The 23,174-nt window shown below is 36.7% G+C and overlaps 1 protein-coding gene across 3 annotated transcripts in view; it reads right to left on the bottom strand.

Moving 5' to 3' along the window:
* The window catches only part of ZCCHC7 (zinc finger CCHC-type containing 7), a 285,197-nt gene that overhangs the window by 22,049 nt on the left and 239,974 nt on the right, over positions 1–23,174 (bottom strand). For all 3 annotated transcript variants that reach the window (XM_074201949.1, XM_074201948.1, XM_074201950.1), the window contains exon 7: positions 1,708–1,803. In XM_074201949.1, coding sequence (XP_074058050.1) covers positions 1,708–1,803 — 96 coding nt within the window. The remainder of the gene's footprint in view (positions 1–1,707; positions 1,804–23,174) is intronic.

Below are 23,174 nucleotides of genomic sequence, written 5' to 3'. Positions count from 1 at the left end.
TTGGAATGAGCTAAGTCATTTGCAATGTTTGTTAGTCTAACAGACTGGGCTGGGCAGGCCAAATAAGAGCTCTTTTGACAATGTCTGCTATAGCAGCATCTGGCACAAAATGGCATTTAATTGAGAAAATGGAGAGCCAGAGTGAGGTTGAAGTGACCTGCCCCTGATCACCCCCACAGCCAGGGTCAAGGCAAACCCTGAGATCAGATTTCCTCTACCTTATGTGGAATGAACAGACATCAGAAGGCTAAGAGCACATAAAATTCATTTTAGCTAAGTCTTAGAACACTATGGCTTTTAGGGACTGATTTTTCTCCCTTCTGATCCCTGAAGATGCTTGAGCACTAACTCTTTAGCATCCTTCCTTATCACGTATCACAGTGTCTTGCACATAGTAGGAACTCAATAAAAATTTATTAGGTTTAATGAATTGACATGCATGAAAAAATTGGAGGAAGGAACATTCTCAGACATATTGCTAGACTGATTTTTATTATATCTGGATTATACTTGGTTCAGATTAATCCAGTCATTTGGAGTTACACAAAAATATCTTACAAAGTCAAATGTAAATTATTTTTTGATTATCCACATCACTAGTCTTTTCCATCAGTATGGAAAATCTATACTTGCTCATATAAATTATTTTCATATTATCTACTATTTGGATTATCTACCCCATTGCTTTTCTTCCACTTTAAATTTGGATAATTGAGAGTTTGTCATCTCTGGTATGATTATGTCAAATTCATATTATAAATTTAAAATTACTTAATCCTAGATTTTCAGGGATAAATTTCAAAGGCTCATAACAGGTTTTTGTCTTCATTAATAGAAAGCAGCACATATGACCGAACATAACATTTTAATTTTCTTTTTAACTGCAAAAATAAAATAGGAACCCTTCATCCTTCCTTTTTAAAGTGATTACTACTAAGAGGCAATCCAACTCTCATATTTTAAAAGCATTCCTTAAGTGAATATCAACCCTGAAAGTTTATCACCAAGGATACTGCATGAAAAATGTCTGTAACAAGACTGAACTGATGAATTAAAGAAGTAAGACCTAGAGGTGTTGTGTTCTATCTGTTATAGTATACTTTGAAAAGTTTAGGTTCTTCCTGGGGAAGTCTCAAAAGTACTGAAAATAACACGATGAATTTTACTCCATTTCAAATGTAATCTTAGCAATGAAAATTCTCAATTTTAAATCACATGGCAGCAAAATTGATTAGAGACCTCTGACAAGGTAGCCAGATAGTCAAATAATCTTGGCTTGGGATTTACATCCAAAGTCTTTCTATGACTATATGTCATAAGGGTTAAGCTGTACAAGATGACGAGGAAAACTTAATATTGAAACTTTATCTAGAGAACAAGAAGATAAAAATGAAAAAATAAAACAATTTGCCTATATAAAATATATTTCCTATATTTCCATGCCTTCAAGAAGTTACATATGTCATATAATCATTTGTACAAAATTTAAAAAATTTAGAGAACATTATGATTGCATCATGTCACTCTGTAGAAGCTAATAGATCATATTTGAAAAGATTTCCTCCAAATTTATAGCACAGCATATATTTAAAATAATATATTTCTTTTCTATGACTCTTTTAGCTTCTACTCCAAAAAGATAGAATTAGTAATAAGTAGTTCATTTCATACGTAAATAGTACTCAGGTAGAAAGTATTACAACTTACATATCCATAATGGCCTTTCCGAGAGCAGTTGTAACAGTATACTAAGGCTGATCGCCCAAAATAGGTCTTTGGTCTCTTGGGTGGTCCAGGTTTGGTCTGCAACACAGATAATGTGAAAGTTCTATTTCAAATTCCAAATCTTAAATAAAATCTTGCACTTACAATTTTCATCAGGTGAGGGGAGAATTCCTTTGAAGTGGTGGTTGTAAAATTTTCTACTGGGGATCCCAAATATTATAAATGTGAACTATTATTATTAAGAGTTGTTCTTGCAGTATTTAAGCTTATGATGTGACAATGTATTCCTTTTTTATTTTATTTTTTTAATTCTCATTTTGTACAAATTTTTTTTTACATTAATAAAATATTCTTGTTTACAAGTAAACAAAATACCCCCCCCCATGAATATAGATAGACTTGCTTGGGCGAAAAAAGTAAAGGGGAGAGAAAAAAAATTTAAAAAAAAATTAAAAAAAATAGTAATAATTGTAGGTATGGCCAGGTGGTACAATGGACGAAGCACCAGCCCTGGAGCCACGAGTACCCAAGCCCACATCCATCCTCATAAACCCAACAATCACTCAGCCGTGTGACATGCAAGCCACCCGGATCCCCACTGCCCTGCAAAAACCAAAAAGAAGAGAGGAAAAAAAAAAGACCCAAAATAAAATAAAATAGTAATAATAATAGGGGTGGCTGGGTGGCAGACAGAGCATTGGCCCTTGAGCCAGGAGCACCTGGGTCCAAATCCGGCCCCAGACACCCAAAGATCACCCTGCTATGTGGCCCCAGGCAGGCCACCCAGCCCCACTTGGCCTGCACCCTCCCCCAAATAATAATAACGTGCTTCAATCTTTGTTCCAACATCAACAACTCTGTCACAGGTGGATCACATTCTTTATGATAAGTCCATCGCAAAAGTTACTTCCATATTTTTCCAACGTTGCCATTGCTGATTGCAACTCCCTCCTTTCTTATTTCTCCACTACCATGTACTATATTTTCTCTCTCCTTTCACTCTGACTCTGCTGTAGGGTCGCTGAGTGGCGCAGCAGACAGATCCCTGGTCCTGGGGCCAAGAAGCCCTGAGCCCCCATACCACCCCTTAGGCCCAGAATCCGCCTGGCCCTATGGTCCTGGGCAGGCCTTCCAATCCCAGCCCCTTGCAAGAAGTAAAAATCTGTTATATCTGACCACTCTCCCCCCATGGTCCATCCTCTCCTCCTTTATTCACATCTCCACCCCTTCCCCCTGTTCCCCCCTCCTTCTTACTCCAGATGTCTATACCCCATTGAGTATATTTGCTGTTTCCTCTCCTAGCCATCTCTGATGAGAGCAAAGGTTCCCTCATTCCCCCTTGCCTCCCCCCTTCCATATCATTGCAATAGCTCATTGTAATAAAAAAAAATCTTATTATGTGAAATATCTTGGACTATTCCCCCTCTCCTTTTTCTTTCTCCCATTCCATTTCCCTTTTTTTCCTATTGACTCCATTTTTACACCATATTTTATCTTCGAATTCAGCTTTCTCCTGTGCTTCAACTATAAAAGCTCCCTCTATCTACTCTGTTAGCTGAGAAGGTTCATATGAGTATTATCAGTGTCATTTTTCTATGCAGTAATACATGCAGTTCATCATCATCAAGTCCCTCATATTTTCCCTTCTCCTCCAATCTCTATCCTTCACCTGAGTCCTGTATTGGAAGATCAAACCTGTTCAGCTCTGGCCATTCCAACAGGAACATTTGAAATTCCCCTGGTTCATTGAAAGTCCAGCTTTTTCCCTGGAAGAGGACATTCAGCCTTTCTGGGTAGTTGATTCTCGGTTGCTTTCTAAGCTCTTTTGCCTTCCGGAATATTATATTGCAAGCCCTATGAACTTTTAATGCAGTTGCTGCTAAGTCCTGTGAGATCCTGATTGCAGCTCCACAGTATTTGAATTGTGTCCTTCTGGCTGCTTGTAATGTTTTCTCTTTGACTTGGGAGTTCTGGAACTTGGCTATAATATTCCTGGGGGTTGGTTTTTTGGGATCTCTTTCTTGGGGGGATCAGTGGATTCTCTCCATTTCTATTTTGCCCTCTGCTTAAAGGATATCAGGGCAATTTTCCTGTAGTAATTCTTTGAAAATGATATCAAGGCTCTTTTCCTGATCATGACTTTCAGGTATTCCAATAATTTTTAAATTATCTTTGCTAAATCTGTTTTCCATATCAGTTGTTTTTTCAATGAGATGTGTCACATGTTCTTCTAATTTTTCATTCTTTTGGTTTTGAAGTATTGAGTCCTGATTTCTCGTAAATTCAGCAATCTCCCTGAGTTCTATTCTTTGTCTGAAGGATTTGTTTTCCTCAAAGAGCTTTCTTATCTCTTTTTCCATGTGGCCGATTCTGCTTTTTAAAGCATTCTTCTCCTCAATAACTTTTTGAACTGTTTTATCCATTTGACCTAAGCTGGTTTTTAGCATGCTATTTTCTTCAGCATTTTTTTGGATTTCCTTGACTAGGCTGCTGACTTCATTTTCACGTTTTTCCTACATCTCTCTCATTTCTTTTCCCAGTTTTTCTTCTAACTCCCTCATCTGCTTTTCAAAGTCTTTTTTGAGCTCTGTCATAGCCTGAGCCCAATTTTTGCTTTTCTTGGAGTCTTTAGATGCAGGAGCTTGTGCTTCCTCATCTTCAGACTGAGTATTTTGATCCTTCTTGGGATCATAGGCAAAGTATTTCTCAATGGTCTTCCTCTTGTTTCTCTGCTTGCTCATTTTCCCAGCCTGAACCTGTTTTTGGGGTGCTTCCTGAGCTTTTGGGACACTCCCACAAGGGTCTCAGTGTGTCAGGCTCTGTCCTCCCTCCTGGTCTGTGAATGACCATAAGTGCCCCCCCCCCCAGCCACGGGGCTGAGGTGGGGGGGGCCCTAGACTGCGATCAGGATCTGAATGTGGTCAGAGCCCCAGAGTCCTGTTCCAGGGGCAGAGGACAGAGCTCTGCAGTCAATCTCTCTGCACTCCCCTCCCTAGTTTTAATGGGCTCATCCCCTGGGGGCTCCTGCTTACCGGCTTGCCTGCTTCTGTTCCTGGATCTGGGCTGAGGTGGCCACACTGCTCACTGTGTGCCCTGAGGGCTGGGCTTCAGGTGCTTGCTCTGGCAGGGGTCACCTGCTGTTCCCCCAATTTGTGCCCAGTGCTCCCCAGGGCATCGGTCAGGAAACTACCCCGCTTCTGTGAACCGCAGCTCTCAGCGCCATGGGGCTGCCTCTGGAGGCTGAAGTTCTTTCGCTCTGGCAGGCCACCCCTCTGACGGGCCACTCCTCCAACCCCGAAGAGCAGAGCCTTTCTGCTCTTTTCCAGGTTACCTTGAGTAGGAGAACTGCCTCACTGGGTCCCTCTGTGGGTTCTGTCTCTTGAAAATTTAGTTATAGTCCTTAGTTTTGAAGATTTATGAGAGAGTGCCTAAGACCTGATCTGCTCTTGTTGCCATCTTGGCTCTGCCCCCCCCCCCCTTCTAATAGAACAGTAGTGCTCCATGACATACATATACCACAGTTTGTTAAGCCATTCCCAAATTGAAGGATATTCACTTAATTTCCAATTCTTTGCCACCACAAACAGCACTGCTATAAATATTTTTGTACAAGTGTTGTTTTTGCCCTTTTTCATAATCTCTTCAGGGTACACACCCAGTAGTGGTATTGCTAGGTCAAAGGGTATGCACATTTTTGTTGGTCTTTGGGCATAATCCCAAATTACTCTCCATAAAGATTGAATGAGTTCACAAATCCACCAACAATTTATTAGTGTGTGACAATGTATTCTTGAGTGATATCTTATTTTTCTAGTTTAATGTAACATGGAGGTGAGCCTGGGTGCTCAAAGGGCATTCCATCAGAATGCAAACTCAAACAGCTCCTACCAAGGTGCAAACACTGGACTATTGGGTCCAACAATGTGCCTATTGTTTAAAGGACAGGTTAAATATATAGATGTTGATTGGCAAACAAGTAAATAAGAATTATTATTATAATTATAATAATACAGTATTGTTATTTTGTCACAGCAACTCATGAAGACTGCTATGTACTAAGGTTCTCATATTATCATACTAATGAAATGAAGACTCTTTTTTGGTAATGTACACAATAATGTCTGAATGTTTGTTTCTGACTCAATTAACTTTTTTCTATTTTTTTAAATTTCTGGGCTCAAAATTCTATCTCTCCCCCTTCTGAGAAGGTAAGTAATCTGATATAGGTGATCTATGGACAATCATGCAAAATATTTTGAGTATTAGTCATTTTATACAAGAAGAATCAAAGAAATTAAGAAAGAAAAAGGAAGAAAGAAAGGAAAAGAAAAAATATGCTTCAGTCTGTATTCACATATCAGTTCTTTCGTTGGTCTTTTGGGATTGTCTTGGATCTCTGTTTTGCTGAGAATAGAGAAGTCATTCTCAGGTGATCATCATACAATAATTGCTGTTACTGTGTACAACAGTCTCTTGATTCTGTTCACTTCACTTTACATTAGTTCATGCTAATCCTTCCAGGTTTTTTTGAAATCATCCTGCTTCTCATTTATTATAGCACAATAATATTCCATCACAATCATATACAATAACTTGGTTAACCATTCCTCAAATGATGAGCATCTCTTCAATTTTCAATTCTTAACCACCACATCCCTTTTTGGGGATGTCTCTGGGAAACAGACCCAGCAGATGTTTTGCTGAATAAAAGGGTATGCACAATTTTATAGCGTTCTGGTCAAAATTGCAAATTGCTCTCCAGAATGATTAGATCAGTTCACAGCTAAACCAACAGAGCATTTGAGTTCCAGTTTCGAATAATTAACTTCTGATTAACTTTTAATAATTAAGTTCTATTGATGTATTTCTGAAAACATTTCTAGTAATACTGGTGATATTTTAAAATTTTCCTTTTCATCTTCCTTTTTTTTTGTTTGTGGCAAACATTCATAAATGGTTAGTCTATACTCCCTTTTACTTTAAAATATCTTGCCTCTTTGTTCTATTGCTGAACACACCTTTCCAGGCTCCAATCTTGGATTACATCCCCCCATCATCCACCTTCACTCTTATTAACTTACTTCCTCTCCTAAAGCATCTCTCCCTTCGAAACTTCCTTACTACTCTTGTGGTCACCACAATTTCCCAGTTCTCAGACTTTGCTCTTAGGTGTCACCCTCCATACCTATCTCTCACTCTGTACACAATGTGTGGCCAAGGTCTGTAGATTTCATCTTTGCACTGATAATACCATCACCCTGATGCAGGTCATCTTCATGCTTGGATTATTGCAACAGTCTGTTGAAGGCTCTGTCTACACAAGTCATTCCTCACTCCAGTCTATCTTCTCATCAGCTGACAAAGAGACTTTCTTCAAGGGCAGGTCCAACAATGGAAACCCATATTCAATAAACTCCAGTTGCTCCATATTATGTCCAGGATCAAATATAAAATCCTCTGCTGGGCATTCAAGTTCTTTACCACCAAACACTCACCTAAACAGCCAGTTTATCAAGTCTTCTTAACCTTTCACTCCACACATGCCCTTTGATCCAGTAACACTCTCCTTGCTGATTCTCTTTGGCTGTCCTCCCAGCTTGAAAGGCTCTTTCTCCTCATCTCAGCCTCCTATCTTCCTTCAAGTTCCAGTTAAAAATCTCACTTTTCTTTCTCAATCTCCTTTAAGTAGTCTCACCTTCCTTTATCAGTCATTTCTTATTTATCCTGTATAAAGCTTATCTGTGTATATTTGTCTGCTGGTTGTCTTCTCAATAGAATGTGAGGGCAGGAAATGTCTTTGTCCCTATGCTTACTACTGAATATACTACACATTTATGTTCTATTTTATCAGCTATTCTATAACTGCAACAAGGCAATTCTTTTACACTGGTCAATTACTAGGCCCCTATTCCCTAAAAACTAGCTACTATTTAACTGCTTTGTATATGTTTGTGTTTATGGTTTCATATTCTATTTACATATTTTATATGCATTCATCTTCTGCATTAGAAAAAAGCACATTGAGAGTTGGGACTTTTCCCCCCTTTCTTTGCATTTATATACCTATTAAATAGATGTTTAAATAATACCTGACTGATTGTGTGTGTGTGTGTGTGTGTGTGTGTGTGTGTATGTATGTATGTGTGTATATATATATATATATATATATATATATATATATGAATAATTTTCTCTCACACACATATACTCTATCTTATAGGAAATGAATGTTATAGAGAAATAAGATTACAGTGACTTATGGATTTCAAAAGGAAAAAGAGGAATAAATTCTGTTTCATGTTTTCCTATTTGACTGTAAAATGATACCAATGGAAATTAATTTTACTTATAAAGATATTATATGAAGTGCTTTGGCAATGCCAGTCTACATTTAGTGGATTGCAATTTCAAAGTGATCAACAGTACAATGGAGTAAATTTAAAAAGCTAATGTGAGGGCAGCTAGATGGTCCAAGAAACTAGAGGATCTGAGTTCAAATATGATCTCTGCTTCTTGATATTTACTAGCTGTGTGACCTTGTGATTCCATGAGAGGAAGAAAGACATCTTAAAAGAAATGCAATTCGGCCAGCAGTTCTAAGCAGCTGAGGTGAGGGACAGTATCACAGGTAGAGGGGCAGCTTATGCCAAGGCACAGAGAGATAATGGGTAACCCCAATGCCTTGCAAAAACAAGAATTAAAATTAAAACAAATTTAATGTGAACTCAGGCTGCATTAATGTATTACTACATACAAACTAAGAAAAGTTAATATTCCTGTTGTACCCAACCATGGTCAAGGCACATTTGGAAAATCATGTTCATTTCTGGACACCATTATTTTAGAAAGGATAGTGACAATATCTAATATGTCCAGGAGTGCCATCAGTTTGTTGAGATGGTTTAAAATGATATCATGGGAGAGGTGGTTCAACAATCTGGGAATGTTCGACCTGAAAAAGAGAAGACTCATAGGAGTAGTAGTAGTATGATAGTAGTTTTCAAAAACATGAAGCGTTAGCAAATTGAACCAAAAATGTTTTGCTTGACCACAAAGGGCAGAATTAGAAGCATTTACATTCATATTTTGATTCAATAATAAGGCTTTAATGGGTTGATAATTCCACTGATGTTAGGCATTCCTCCCATACATGCAGATCTCATCCTCCATTCCCCAATGAATCAAGAGGCATTTATTAGGTGCCTGTTATGTGCCAGGTATGTGTGAACTGGGTTTTAGAAATATAGATAGAAAGGTGAGACAGCTGCTGCCTTCTCATATTCCCCTGGGGGGGAGGGATATGGGATTTCAAAGAAAGAAATATAGGTTTCAAGGAGAATAATGTGGTTTATTTTTTTGGGGGGGAGACTAATAACTTGAGGGAGTCAGGAAAGGCATCTTAAAAGAAATGCACTTGAGCTAGCAGTTTTAAGCTGCTGAGGTGAGAGACAGATTGCAGGTATAGGATGTTTTATGCCAAGGCACTAAGTGATAGCAACAACAAGGCCGGTATGGCTGGGGGGAGAGGGCATGAAGGGAAGTGCAACCCAGAGAGAGAGAGAGAGAGAACGAGAGAGAGAGAGAGAGAGAGAGAGGCTGGAGCAGGAGAGCGAAGGCTGTATTTTAGCCTAGAAGCAATGGGGAAACCACTGAGCAGGGACTGACATACTTTTGAATCCTGTGAGCTGACTACTCATGTCCTGGTATGAATTCTTTGTAAGAAGTCCACAAATGTACCGGAGAACTTCCTTTAGCTCTTTTGTACATCATTCACCTATCCATCTATTATCTGTTGCACTTTTTACATGTCCAGTCTGCTTCCTTACCTGATCACATATTTGCTGGATGATATCTTTTGGAAAAATCTCATTCTGATACTTTATTGTATATGGAAGTGTCCCTGGGCTCTTGAAGGCTAGGTCAGTTAAGTGAAAGTTATGATAACTTTTACTCTTCTGGAAGGGCTTTTAAGCTAATGAATATGAAGCAGTTCATCAGTAGAGGCTGGCTATTTGGTGAAAAAAATCTTCAGTCAATGCAACTAATAGAATAAAGAAACACAAGATGGTCATCAATCTTGTGTAGGCCTCTCTGCTTCTCTGTAAAGATGGCAGCAGAGTGGTGGCAAGGGAAGTTGAGGGTGTTAGGAATTACAATTTTCATATTATCTACACTCCACCAATTAAATCACAATTTAGGAGAAGACCCCAGAAAGTTAAATGAAGTACCTGAGGAGGATTTATGGGAACACATGGACACTGACAGACTGCCATCTGCATCGTTGCAGGGATCACAAATCCTTAAGAGCACTGGTACACCAACTGGTACACCAACTCTCATATGCACATTTTCTCTGTAATTAACCACAGACTCTTTGTGGTCCACCAGCAGCAGCCATAGAGCATTACTGGAAGCTGTGGCTAAAAAAAGAGGGAAGGAGGCTTGCTTCTGAGAGCAATTGGGATCATCAAAAGTTCTGAACAGTCTTCTACGGACATTAGTCAACTTTCCTCTCTCATTTCTGGGCCTGGCCCATTGTCCAGTTGTAGGCCTCCAATCTAAGATATACATAGTGAGGAGGCAACTCAATGAAACTGCTCCATAACAGGCCCATTAAATGTGATGGATGGATGTCCATCCAGCTTATATTTTAATCTCAAAAAGGGGCACTCTTTATCTGCTTGGTCTTTGCTGTGTATGATGTCAGGCTGGACAGTTTTGACTGGATATGGAGCTCACTAATCCAGAGTTTGATGCAATTAGGATAGTATCTTTCATTCACAGACAGAAATATATGGAGGATGTCATCATTTTAAGGGAATCCACCTCTATTTGAACTCGATGCTAGAAATTTTCGAAACCTCTTCAATGGCCATATACTCCCCTATTTTACGACTTTGTTGATACCAGTAATCAGAGGATTTATTGAATAAAAGTCCTCTATGTTATTGATTCTATCAAGGAATCTTATATTATTATATATACCAGAGAAAAAGATAATAGCACATTTCTGAATAACTTATCACAAACACATTTGTGTTCATTTTATGGAAACTAATAGAAATTGCTGATTCGTAGTTAGTTTCTTAAACTCTTAAATGTTGATGAAATGTTTTACTCAGCTCAATAATAATAGATACATTTATTAACTGACCAAATCAAATGAAATCAATTTCAGTTCAACTGTTTAGTATTTTGTGATGATTTCTTAATAAGAATCATAGAAAGTTAGAGGTAGAAGGAATTTTAGAAATATCATGAAATCCAAGATTCTGTTTTAGAAGGTGAAAAGCAAGGTTTAGAGAGGTTAATGGTTGCAAAAAAAGATCTTTTGGGAGAGCTGGCTGATTTTAATGAAGGGTTTTTGATATGTTTCATTCATAAATCAGTTTTCTTTCCTGAAATAAGATTGTAGCTTAGTTTCTCTGTCACAAGAGTACTGTTAGTGTAAGTTAAAAATTTAATTAAATTTTATGTGTGTGTGATAATAATTCTAGAAATATTTAATTGCACAGAGTAAAGTTTGTAGTTAAACATTATATAACTTTTCTATTAGTATTTCCTGGCAAATTTTTCAGGCCAAAAAAAAAGGAGACAGGTTATTTTCTTGAGATGTTAAAAGAGTGGCTATAGAGAGGATTTGTGTTTGTTGATTATGAATGTAGGTCTAACCAGAGATGGAAAACTGGATTCACACAAATTCATTTAGAAATTTATGGAGAAGACAAGAATGGGAGGAATTTCCATCCTTCCCTGGCCTCAGTAACTCTGCTCTTACTAATGAAGCAAGGGATCAGGAACTTTATACATATACCTAGTTATTCCCTTGAAGAAGTGGCAATCCCCAATGCCTTATTTCAAAACTTCTATTTTCAATCCTTCCCTACCCCCAAATGTTCATGTTCACTATTTGTGAGTAGTATACAAAGCAACTATCAGGCATTCTATAATTGTATGGTTGATTAACTTGTCTGGCTAAGGAACATGAAAGAAAGGGACCTGGTAAGGAGTGCAAGAAAGTAGAGGCAGCAGAGAATACCCCAAAATTCTGATATCTTTACTACATCTACAAGATAAATTCAGTGCTTTGGAATACTACATCAACTCTTTCAGGTCACTGAAAGAAATGATTATTTTTGTATAATAAATGATCTAAATAGATTAATAATACACTTTAAAAAATACTCAACATTCTACAATGTAATTTACATGCTGGGAAAATTTTAAACACATGACATTCAATACCAAGAAAGTCAGCTGTACAGTATCAGCCCCAAGCTCCCTTTTGCCAAAAATTTACCAGCATATTTGTATGTGTTATACCTTTTATTTACAAAGGGTGATCTTGTTCAAAACTCTCAAGTTTAACATCACTGTTTATATATGCCCCTGGATGAAGTGCAAACATTTGGATGTTCATTCATCTGAATAATGTCACCAGTGAAAACCTTCCATTATTGCTAATAAAAAAAAATTGCAGCAGTATTGATATTGTGCTTGGAACTTCCAAACTGTTTCACAATAATTAATTAGTAAATGACATGACAAATGCTATCTCCATGCTCTCTTTTTAATAAACTATCATGCAGTAGGCACTCAATGAGAATGAAATGCAATCAGCACAGATCTCACCTAATTAGAGAACATCTCCACATTAGAATACAGTATTGAAAACTCAGTAATGATTTTCAGTGGACAAGTTCTTGCACTACGTTCTAACAAGACTCTTCAGGATTACTGAATGTCTTTTGAAATATAAGTTTGTGTGACTTTATACTCCTGCCTCAGGGCTATATCTTTATTTTTAATGAACAGAAAATGTCCAATTTACAGAGGGATGCTTAAATTGATTAGTTCCAGTTCAGACTACACTTATACATAAGTCCGCAGCTTACCAAAGTTAAATTCAAGGGAACAGATTTTTTTTTTTTAAATTTTAGGTTCAAAGAGCATATCTAAAGAGTATTATCCAATGGGTGAATACCAAATAAAGTATTTATGAAAGTGGTTGGTTACCTTATTGTCATAATTTTGGAAGGGTTACAAATATTTAAATAATCTATCTTTGTAGAGTGATATCTTGGAGATTACTTTACTATCAATATATAGAAGTAATAACTTGGTAGATAGCATTACCTAAGAAAGGTCCATCCCCATCTGCTATTCTTGCTGAAAGCTTTTCATGCCCCAGTAAACTCAGTAAATATCAGAAGATAAAGCATAAGCCTACTACGCCACGGATTTACTTCTAATGTCTCCTCAAAGTGCAGCCCGATGCAACGATTACAAATGATTTTCTTCTAATGTCATTTTACATAACCCTTTTTTCTGCATGAGTAGTTAGTGCCGAATGAATGAATGAATGCCATTAAAACAGTTAATCATTATCTGGGACAGTGGCCTTCTTCCCTCCTCAACTAGGAATCTCCATGACAAAGGCCAAGAGACCAGGGCTGCCTCAGTGTCCTATTTCGAACAGTAATTTTTTATGCAAATGAATCTGCTGGGCAGCTCCTCCTATGACCTTGAGATGCCCTTATCTAAACTGACTATGATCCAATGAGGCCTTGCATCTAGTTGAAGCTCTTTTACTACTCTGGATATGCAATCAATTTCACTAATTAAAGAGAATTTTCTATTCTAATTGCAAGCCAGATTTATTTTTACATCTATTCATATGGTTTAAAGATTAGACTATATGTTTTTAATAATTTTATCATATGCAAAAATGCAAATATAAAAAACAAAGAACTAAATGTTTTACTTTCAACATAAATTATATAGTCAACAGTGATGTTATGATACAAAGTTTAAATTACAGTGCTAAGAACACCAATTCTTATTATTTCAACATATTCTAAATCAACTTATTCTTCTAGTGTCATCTGTTATATATAATAAAAATGCAAATATTTAAAAACATGTGATCCAACCAGCTTTACTGAGTCACTCCCACTCCAAACCAAAGACTGAAACAACCTACAGATATGGTTCTGACAACTGAAGAGAAAGAGTTGCAACTGCCTACTTGCTATTAACCAAGGTAACATACAAATCTGCTTATAGTTTTTAGCTTATATTTATAATATGTATATATATATATAGATATATATATATCTATATATATAGATATATATATATATCTATATATATATACATACACACTTTGTTTCTGCCAAAGAATATTGCTATTTTCCTAGACTACTCATGAGACTAGTCACGCTTTACTACATATTATACTAACTTTGTAAAAAATAAATTTAAGAGTGTCCTCACACCTCAACAGTGAGAAGGTAAAGAGGAGGGGCAAACTTCAGAAAGTAACTCATTCAATAAGGAATGGCAATCCACCAAAACCATTTCTATGGATTATAAAGAGGACAAAGATCAATCAGAAGAAGATATCTCAGCTTTATTTTAAATTCCTTCCTAATGGAGGGTTTTAGTCCCAATTTGTAATAAAGAGTGGCTGGACACGTATCTAGCTAGAAGCAAGGAACTCTGTCCTGTTTTAGGTCTGTTTATTTTTTCAATTGTTTTTAGACATAGCATTTATCTTCTGTACATATCTTTATTTGGAAAACAGTAATGATTTACTTTGTTTTGTAGATTTAAAAAAATAGCAAAATTGTGGAAGGCATTAAAGTTTCAATTTTTTTTTCAGAAAAAAAATCCAACAGCTATTCCAGTGGACATTACCCATTATTTTCTCCATACATCAAAACCTTCTGTTGAGATTCACTGTACTAGTGTCATACACGTAATATTTTGTGTGATTTTAAAAAAGAAAAAAACCCCAACCATGTCATGTACCCTACAGACTCTCAATCCATTGGGTAATTCCTTAATTAGGCAGATTTCTGAAACATGTATTATGTACACAACAGACTGGAACGTCTCCTTTGGAGCATTTTCTAGTCTATCGGGTGATTACATCATTAAGCCACACATGCTACGTAGAACAAATTCCTTATGAAAATTCATGAAAAAATGTACAGCACATCATTAACATGCAGAAGTTTATATATGCTTTTGATATTTTAGCTTATTTAAAAATCCATATGAAATAATTAGATAAGATTATGTAAACTTTAGTAAGATGTAGCTGGTCAAAAAGGAAAAATGCTAAAATTGTATTTCTCATTGTTTAGTTCTGGGTTATTTATTTTCCTGAATGATGCATCAATGAATAGAAATATTCATTCTAAATACAGCAGAGTTACTTTATTGCTTTGATATCTGGCACAAACATTCAAATCCTCCCCCCCCACTTCAGGAGATTCAAATTCTGAAAACTAAAGGAATAAAACTTGTAAATGACCACAGTATTAAAGCTTTGGCATTCTAAATATATGTCTTTTTTTGTACACATATACATGGTGTCAGTGTGAGATTTTGTGTGAAGATCATCAATCACACAACATTCCCCTAACCCAGAACAGTTATCAATTCCTGCACAAATTCCACTACTGAAGATATAGGTTATAATAATAACTATTATTATTATTTTTTATTTTTATTTGTAAAGTATTAAAGCACTATACAAAATCTGAAATACTACTTAATGGAGAAAAATGTAAGTATCTAGCAATGTGCAATGCAGGAAAGGAAACATTAAACATTAAATGTTTTTTCATAGAAGAGAACAAAAATGAAAATCTCAGTAAGTAGAGAACAATGAACATATGCAAGACAGTAGGGATAACAGTAATTCATTCTCTGAATGCTCCAAAATCTTCATGGCTTAAAAAGCATCCCAATTTTCTCCAAAGGTGGTGGCATTTATTCACTGGCCCATAGCTAATTTTACATGGAATGCAAAAATGTTAGTTTAAGTTTAATTTACCACCCTATTTAAATATTTCCAATGTAGTGCTCAAACTACAGAGCTCTCCTCTGTCGATTTTAATTTTAAAGTAAGTTAGCAAAGGCTTCCTTCTTAATCCCCCAGAGACTACCTACATAGTGACACAAACGCCAAATTTATGACAGCAACATAAATGCTCTTCTTAAGTAATATGCAACATTAAGTGAAATCGTTTCCTGGAAAGATATTATAGGTATCTATATTTTATTTGCCATCTTAAACATATCTGAGTCTTTATGACCTTATTTTTAAAATGTATTTCCTTTTTATATTTCCTGGTGCAAATGGACTGCATAAATAAGCAATGTGCTATGAGGCTTCAGACTAGCCGATAAACCCTTTCAATTTTCATGCCAGCTTCTTCTTTTGTAATTCAAATCTGGCTGAAAACTGGCAGCTCTGAAAACTGAAACAAGCGCTGCCACAAATACCTTGTAATGCTATCGACCTTGTCTGCCCATGCAGTGAGAAAGGGGGATGCGTATGTGTCTGCAGTCATCCAGATAACACAACTCATTTTTTTGGGGGGATAACAGAAACCAGCCCCGGACTGTGCACCCAAAGCAGTCATTACCAGGCAAGCCGGAGAATAAGTCTCTTCAAAATACACAGTGCATTTAAAAACCATATACAAGGCTCAGCCACTGCTTTCATTACCAATTTTAATTTAGCTCCTTCAGTTTGCCAGCCAGATAAACTCTTTAGTGCTGTTTTTTAATCTATTTGCCACATTTTATGTTTAAGATTATAGTAATATGGGACAGGAGAAGGAATCACTTTTAGGGGAAATAAAGAAATAGATCCGTTTATCAGCATCCATCAGAAAGTTCATTAATCAGCCAGGCTTTGTGCCCTCTAAATTGAAAGGTTAAATAATCCTCTCAGGAATATTTCTCGGCCCCTCCGCCAATTGTCCAGAGAGGAGCTGCCATTCACAGCACTCGGGATCGGTGACAGGGTATTTTACCACTGTTTGGACCTCAAACAATGATGGACAAATGGCCTGGTTTACAAAGAAACCTTTTAGTACATGGATAGAAAAGGACCACAAGCTTTGAAGCCTGTGGAGGGATGAGGAGGGCGTGGAGAAAGGATGTGGGGGGAGGGGGTAAGAAAGGAGGAAAACACACATGCATGTGTGTGTGTGTGTGTGTGTGTGTGTAAATCCATGTATATTTTATCTTAATTTTTATTACTGAGTAAAATACATAAATTAAATATATATGAAAAGATATACACCTAAACCATGTAGTCAAATATATGTATATATTTTGTATCAAACTGTATGCAAACGTATTAGAACTATTTGTAAAATCAGATGATGATGGTAACCAAACTAAGCCTGAGGTTTTCATTTTTACTGTTATTCTAAATGACTCACAGCCTTCCTTTTCTCTAAGTTCTGCTTACTCTAATGAAACACTCTTAAACATAAGACATAAAAGCTGGAAATAACCTCGCTGCAATAACCCACTCAAAAATTTGAAGTAATTGCTTTAAAATTTGCCCAATTTTATTTGTTATCCTCAGAATAATAAACAAATATAAAATAAAAAAGCCAATTGGAGGGATGCAAATCAAATACTTTAAGACAATGTTTAAATTCTTTAAATACTCCTTAATTTGCTACAACTTCAATACAATTAATAGAATCCAGAAAACATTTTTCAAAGCTCTAATATCATAACATCTTCTCAGGAATTTTGTTGTCTTTGGTTTTAGTAATATGTAGGCATCCCATGCACCATTAAATAAAAGTTATTTTTTCTTATTTGTTAATATTATGTTAAGATGATTTATTACATATCCTGTACTAGACAGGAAGTTTTATTCATAATTTTTTGATGGGAAGGAAAAGGATGAAAATTAGAATATTTTCTTCAACATATATACAAGAATCAAAGATTTATATGATTCTATTTACTTATAAGTGACTATCATTTATTTACATAAATGTAACATAAAATAAAATATGCTATTCACTTGTATGGTTTCCCCTGAATTATTGCATCACTTTTTAGTAGTATAACTTTTCCATGGCCATTTCCATTTTAAAAGATGGTTGCAAATATTTCTTGTTATGTTATTGGATAAAAGGATTTGTCCTTATCATGGCTTATAAAATAAATCAAAGAAAAAAAATTCAATCCTTTTATGTGGGCAAAATTAAATCTGAACTTCACAGAAGGCAAGTCTATTTTTTTTTTGAAATATCTTTCAAAAATCTCAGTACCAAGTTAATTGCCTTTCCTCCTCTCTGATAGAATGTAAGCTCCATGAGGGCAAGGATTGTTTCTTTTTTGTCTTTTTATCTCATGAAGTGCTGATTAGGTGCTTGATCCCACACTTCCTCATCCTAATGAGATTACTTTTGGCTCAGTGTCAATCCTGAATTAACCCCACTGCCTCCTGTGTTCCCACTCAGGTGCTGCTGATCAGAACTGTAAGCAGTGTGGATAAGTTCCACTACAAATTTATGCTAGCCACTCAAGTCAACAAGATTTATTAATGCCACTATCCTAAATGCTGGTTACATAAAGGAATGCAAAAAAACAGGTTCTGCTCTCATGGAGATCACAATCTATATAAGTGGGGAGATAGTACCAAACAATTATATACAAACAAAATATATACGAGATTATTTGGTGACAATCTCAAAGGGAGAAAGAGTGCTATAAAAGGGGAGGCGGGGAGACAAGGAAGGAGCTCTCACAAAGGTGGGACTTCAGTTAGAAAGGAAGACAGGGGAGCTTTCAGGTATGGAAGAGGAGCCAGGCCTGGGAGACGGTCACTGAAATTGTATGGAACAGCAATAAGGCCAGTGTCCCTGGATCATAGTCTATAAAGCAGGGGAGGAAAGTGTTAAGGAGATAGAAAAGCCAGGAAGGGACCAGGCTATGATGGGCATTAAAAGTCAAACAGAATATTTTATATTTGATCCTGGAGGGAACAGTAAGCCACTAGGATTGATTACACCGTGAGGAGACAAGGTAAGAACTACACTATCAGAAGACCATTTGTCCTTCTGAGTGGAAAAGGGCTAAACTGGACTGGTTCTTCACTGCAGCAAGGATTATCTTCCCATCTGATTTCTGATCCTGCTCACCACAATGACTGTTCCAAATCTTTTTAGTATGTCCTCAAGCTTCCCATATTACCTTCTCTCACCATTTTTTTTTTAACCTAAAGACCTCCCTTCTCATTTCATCAAAAAGACTGAGGTCATTCACCAAGAACTCCTGGTTCCTCTGCTTCATCTCACATCATGCAGTAATTTTTTTTTACTTTCTTTTTTCAATCTCGTCTCCAATGAGGGGCCCTGCTGTTTGCCAAGGTCAACACTTCTACAGACACCCATTCACCCTGCTCCCCATTTCTTTGGCAGGCTGCCCTCATTATCTCCCCTTAGTTAATTTTCAAGCTATCCCTATCAGTTTCTTGCGGCTTCAAGTCTCTTCTATCCTTTAGAAAACCCTCACTAGAGCCTACCCTTGCTATCTATCATCATGTATTTCTCTTCTCATCAGCTGAATTCCTCAAAAAAAGCTGTCAATTCTGTGGACAGAATGGAGTCAGGAAGACTTGAGTTCAAATCCAGCCCTAGACATTTACTAGCTGTGGACACTTCATTTAACCTCTACTTCCATTTTTTCAACTGTACTTACCTCCCAGGGTGTTATGAAGATTAACTGAGAGCATATCTGTAAAGCCCTTAGTTTGGCACACATAATCAATGTTTGTTTGCTTTCCTTTCTCTATTCAGTGAGTGCCTCCATTCTTCTCACTCCCTACTCAACTCTCTGCAATCTGCTTTTTGATTTCATCTGCTCCAGGATACTCTCTAATAGCTAGGTGTTTGTGGATTTTGCTTTCACTTGGTTCTCTTGCTATTTTCTTATTGTTCTCTGTAGTTCTTTCTAGGGCCTTTGGATGTCCTCCAAAGCTGTTTCCTAGGCTTTTTCTTGATATAGTTACTCTGTAATCACATCAGCTCTCATGGATGCAATAATCATCTCTATGCAGATGATTCCAAGATCTGATGAGTTAGCCCTAATTCCTTATCTGAGGTATTGCAGACTTTAACATCTCAAAATTCAACCTGACCAAAACAGAATCCCGCCCCCCCCCCACTACCTTCTAAACTTTAATGGTTTGGAACTGCCATTCTTCCAGTCACCCAGGTTCACAACCTTCTCGACACCTTCAACTCCTTATTTATCTGACACATCTAATTTGTTGCCACATTTTGTATTTTCTTCCTTTATATTATCTCTTGTGTATGTGCCCTTCTTTCCATGATACAGCCACCATCCTAGGCTCTTCACTTCTTTCTTGTCTAATTATACCTCCTGCTTCAAATCTCTCCCCAATCCAATTCAGCCTCCACCTGGCCACCAAAATGATTTTCCTAAAACTAATAATATCTCTCTCCCTACTTGGTAAACTCTAAAGGTGCCCAAATAAAATACAAATTCCTGGTTGACATCTCTAGCACTCTTCACCCCGGCTCTATGCCTATGTCTTCAATCTTCATGACTCCCATCCATGCACTCAATCATCCTGCAGACTTCTGCATATTCGATTATCTCCATTCTTATCTCTTTAGTCATGCACTGACTCTCCCCCAAGCAGGGAATGTTCTCCCTCTTGAACTCTGCCTTTGGCGGGGCGGGGATCCCTGTCTCCTAGTATTAGCCCCTATTGAACTATTGGTTGGCTGTTCTGTAGATACCTTATTTGCACTGATTTAGCCAATCAGTCAACAAGGATGTATTAGGGGACCACTGTGCCAGGAATCACTGTACACATGGAAATGCAAAGAAAGACAGAAGCCCCAATTCTCTGAAGTAGCTCCCAGTCTAATGGCAAAGCCAACATACAGACAATTAGGTACAAAACAGGATAGATACAGGGGACAGTCTCTGAAGGTAAACACTAAGATTAAGGAGACTAAGATTATGCACATACTGTTTCATTACAATGCTTCTTGGAAACAGGAGCTGCTTTTTCTTTTTCTTAACACAGTGTCTGACACAGTGACCTAATAAATCATTTAGCTGATTGAGTTCCCAGAATTCCCTATATATCCTATGTTCCCTAAATGCCTATAAAATGAAATTTTGAAATGTCATATTTGCAATGTAGTAAAAATTTCTTATATGTACTTCTGAATTACTGCAAATACACCCAAAGAAAAAACTGAGACAAATAAGGAAAATGGCCATCAATTAAAAAAATAAAACTGCAGGCCCTGAATAGAATGGTCATTATGGGCTGTGCTCATTCAGACCAACTTGGAGTCCCTTCTCATTTCAAGCTTGTGTGCCATTCAATGGAACATCTCTTAAGTGTCAAGCATCCAAGAGTTGGTTACAAGTCAGCAACATGCCTATGTGCCTATGAACGAAGTGCTAAGAACAGGAGAATGTGAATTCCTAAGCACTTGTTTTGGACATCAGCCTGCTGGTTAAAGGCTAGTTCCAAAATAACTTCTCTTCATACTCAGGACTTGTGAGGGCAAGAGGAAAATCTTATGAGATGGAGTATTAACAGTAGGAAATTTGTATTTTAATAGATACAAGTTAGAAGAATAAAATTAAAGGTTGACAAGCATCAGAACAATGAATGAATGGCATATAATGATTTGGGGTACAATTTATCTGATAGAAAATTTTGTGGGATGAAGGACTTCTGTCAGAAAAACAAAACCAAATTTTTAAAGTCACATCAAAAAATGATTACAATTATATTAAAAATTAGAGATTGAATCTGTGACTGTATTGATACAGGAATCTCTTAGAGGAGGAAATTTTTTTTTGACAATGCAAGAACATCAAAATCTCTACAATTGATAGTCCCTGACAAATTATATTATAAAGCATTAGTCATCAAAACTATCTGATTGGCTAAGAAATAGAGTGGATCAGTGGAATAGACTAGATGCAGTAGCAGGAAATGACTGTAGTAATCTGCTGTTTGATAAACCCAAAGAGTCCAGTTATTGGGATAAAAACTCTATCTTTGATAAAAACTGCTGGGAAAATTGGAAGTTAATATGGAAGAAACATGGATTAAACCAACACCTCACATCCTATACCAAGATAAGATCAAAATGGATACAGGATTTGGACATAAAAAAAATATTATAAACAAACTAGAAGATCAAGGAGTAGTTTACCTCTCAGATTTATGGAAAGGGAAGCAGTTTATGACCATAGAAGAGATGGAGAATATCATTAAAAACAAACTAGAAAATTTTGATTACATTAAATTAAAAAGCTTTTGCACAGACAAAACCACTAAAAACAAGTTCAAAAGAAAGGTAGTAAATTGGGAAACAATTTTTATGACTAATGTTTCTGATAAAGGACTCATCTATAAAATATGGAGAACTAAGTCAAAATTTTTTTTTTTTAAAAAAGACAAACCATTCCCAAATAGACAAATGGTCAAAGGATATGCAAAGGCAATTTACAGACGAGGAAATCAAGGCAATCCATAGTCATATGAAAAATTTCTCTAAATCACTAATTATTAGAGAAATGCAAATTAAAACATTTCTGAGGTACCACCTCACACCTCTCAGACTGGCCAATATGACCAGAAAGGACAATGATCAATGTTGGAAGGGATATGGGAAATCTGGGACACTAATACATTGTTGGTGGAGCTGTGAAGTCATCCAATCTTTCTGGAGAGCAATTTGGAATTATGCCCAAAGGGCAATAAAAATGTGCATACCCTTTGATCCAGCAATACCACTACTGGGTCTATGCCCTGAAGAGATGATGAAAAAGGGTAAAAACATCACTTGTACAAAAATAGTCATAGCAGCCCTGTTTGTGGTGACAAGAAAATGGAAACTGAGGGAATTTCCATCAGAATCCAGGCAGGATGGGAATTCAGGGAAGCCTGGAAGGATTTGCATGAACTGATGCTGAGCGAGATGAGCAGAACCAGAAAACATTGTACACCCTAACAGCAACATGGGGGTGATGATCAACCTTAATGGACTTGCTCATACCAACAGGGCAGCAAGCAGGCACAATTTTGGGGTATCTGTGATGGAGAATGCCATCTGTATCCAGAGAAAGAATTGTGGACTTTGTACAAAGACTAAAGACTATTACTGTCAAATTAGAAAAAAAAAAGTTATATTATTGTGTGATTTTACTATCTCATACTTTATTTTTCTTCCTTAAGGATATGATTTCTCTCTCATCACATTCAACTTAGATCAATCCATACTATGTGAATGATGTAAAGACTAGCAAACTGCCTTCTGTGGGGGGTGGAGGGAGGGAAGTGAGATTAGGGGAAAAATTGTAAAACAAACTAAATAAAACCTTTCTAAAATTAAAAAAAAGAAATTAAATGTCTTTCTCAGTATCACTGAGTCAATAACTGTTCGTGACAAAACTAGAATCCAGACTTTTCAGACTCCAAGGCTAGTGTTCTATCATGTGGCATTGCTTCTCATACTTATAAAGCACATCTGAATATGTATAGAGAAGTGTACATTAAACAGCTATGAAAAGATAGAAAAGATGATACTCAAAAATCTCAAACAACCTCAATTTGT

Source organism: Macrotis lagotis, chromosome X (genome assembly GCF_037893015.1).
Source record: "Macrotis lagotis isolate mMagLag1 chromosome X, bilby.v1.9.chrom.fasta, whole genome shotgun sequence".
Taxonomy (NCBI): Eukaryota; Metazoa; Chordata; class Mammalia; order Peramelemorphia; family Peramelidae; genus Macrotis; species Macrotis lagotis.
This window is presented reverse-complemented; position numbering and strand designations above follow the sequence as displayed.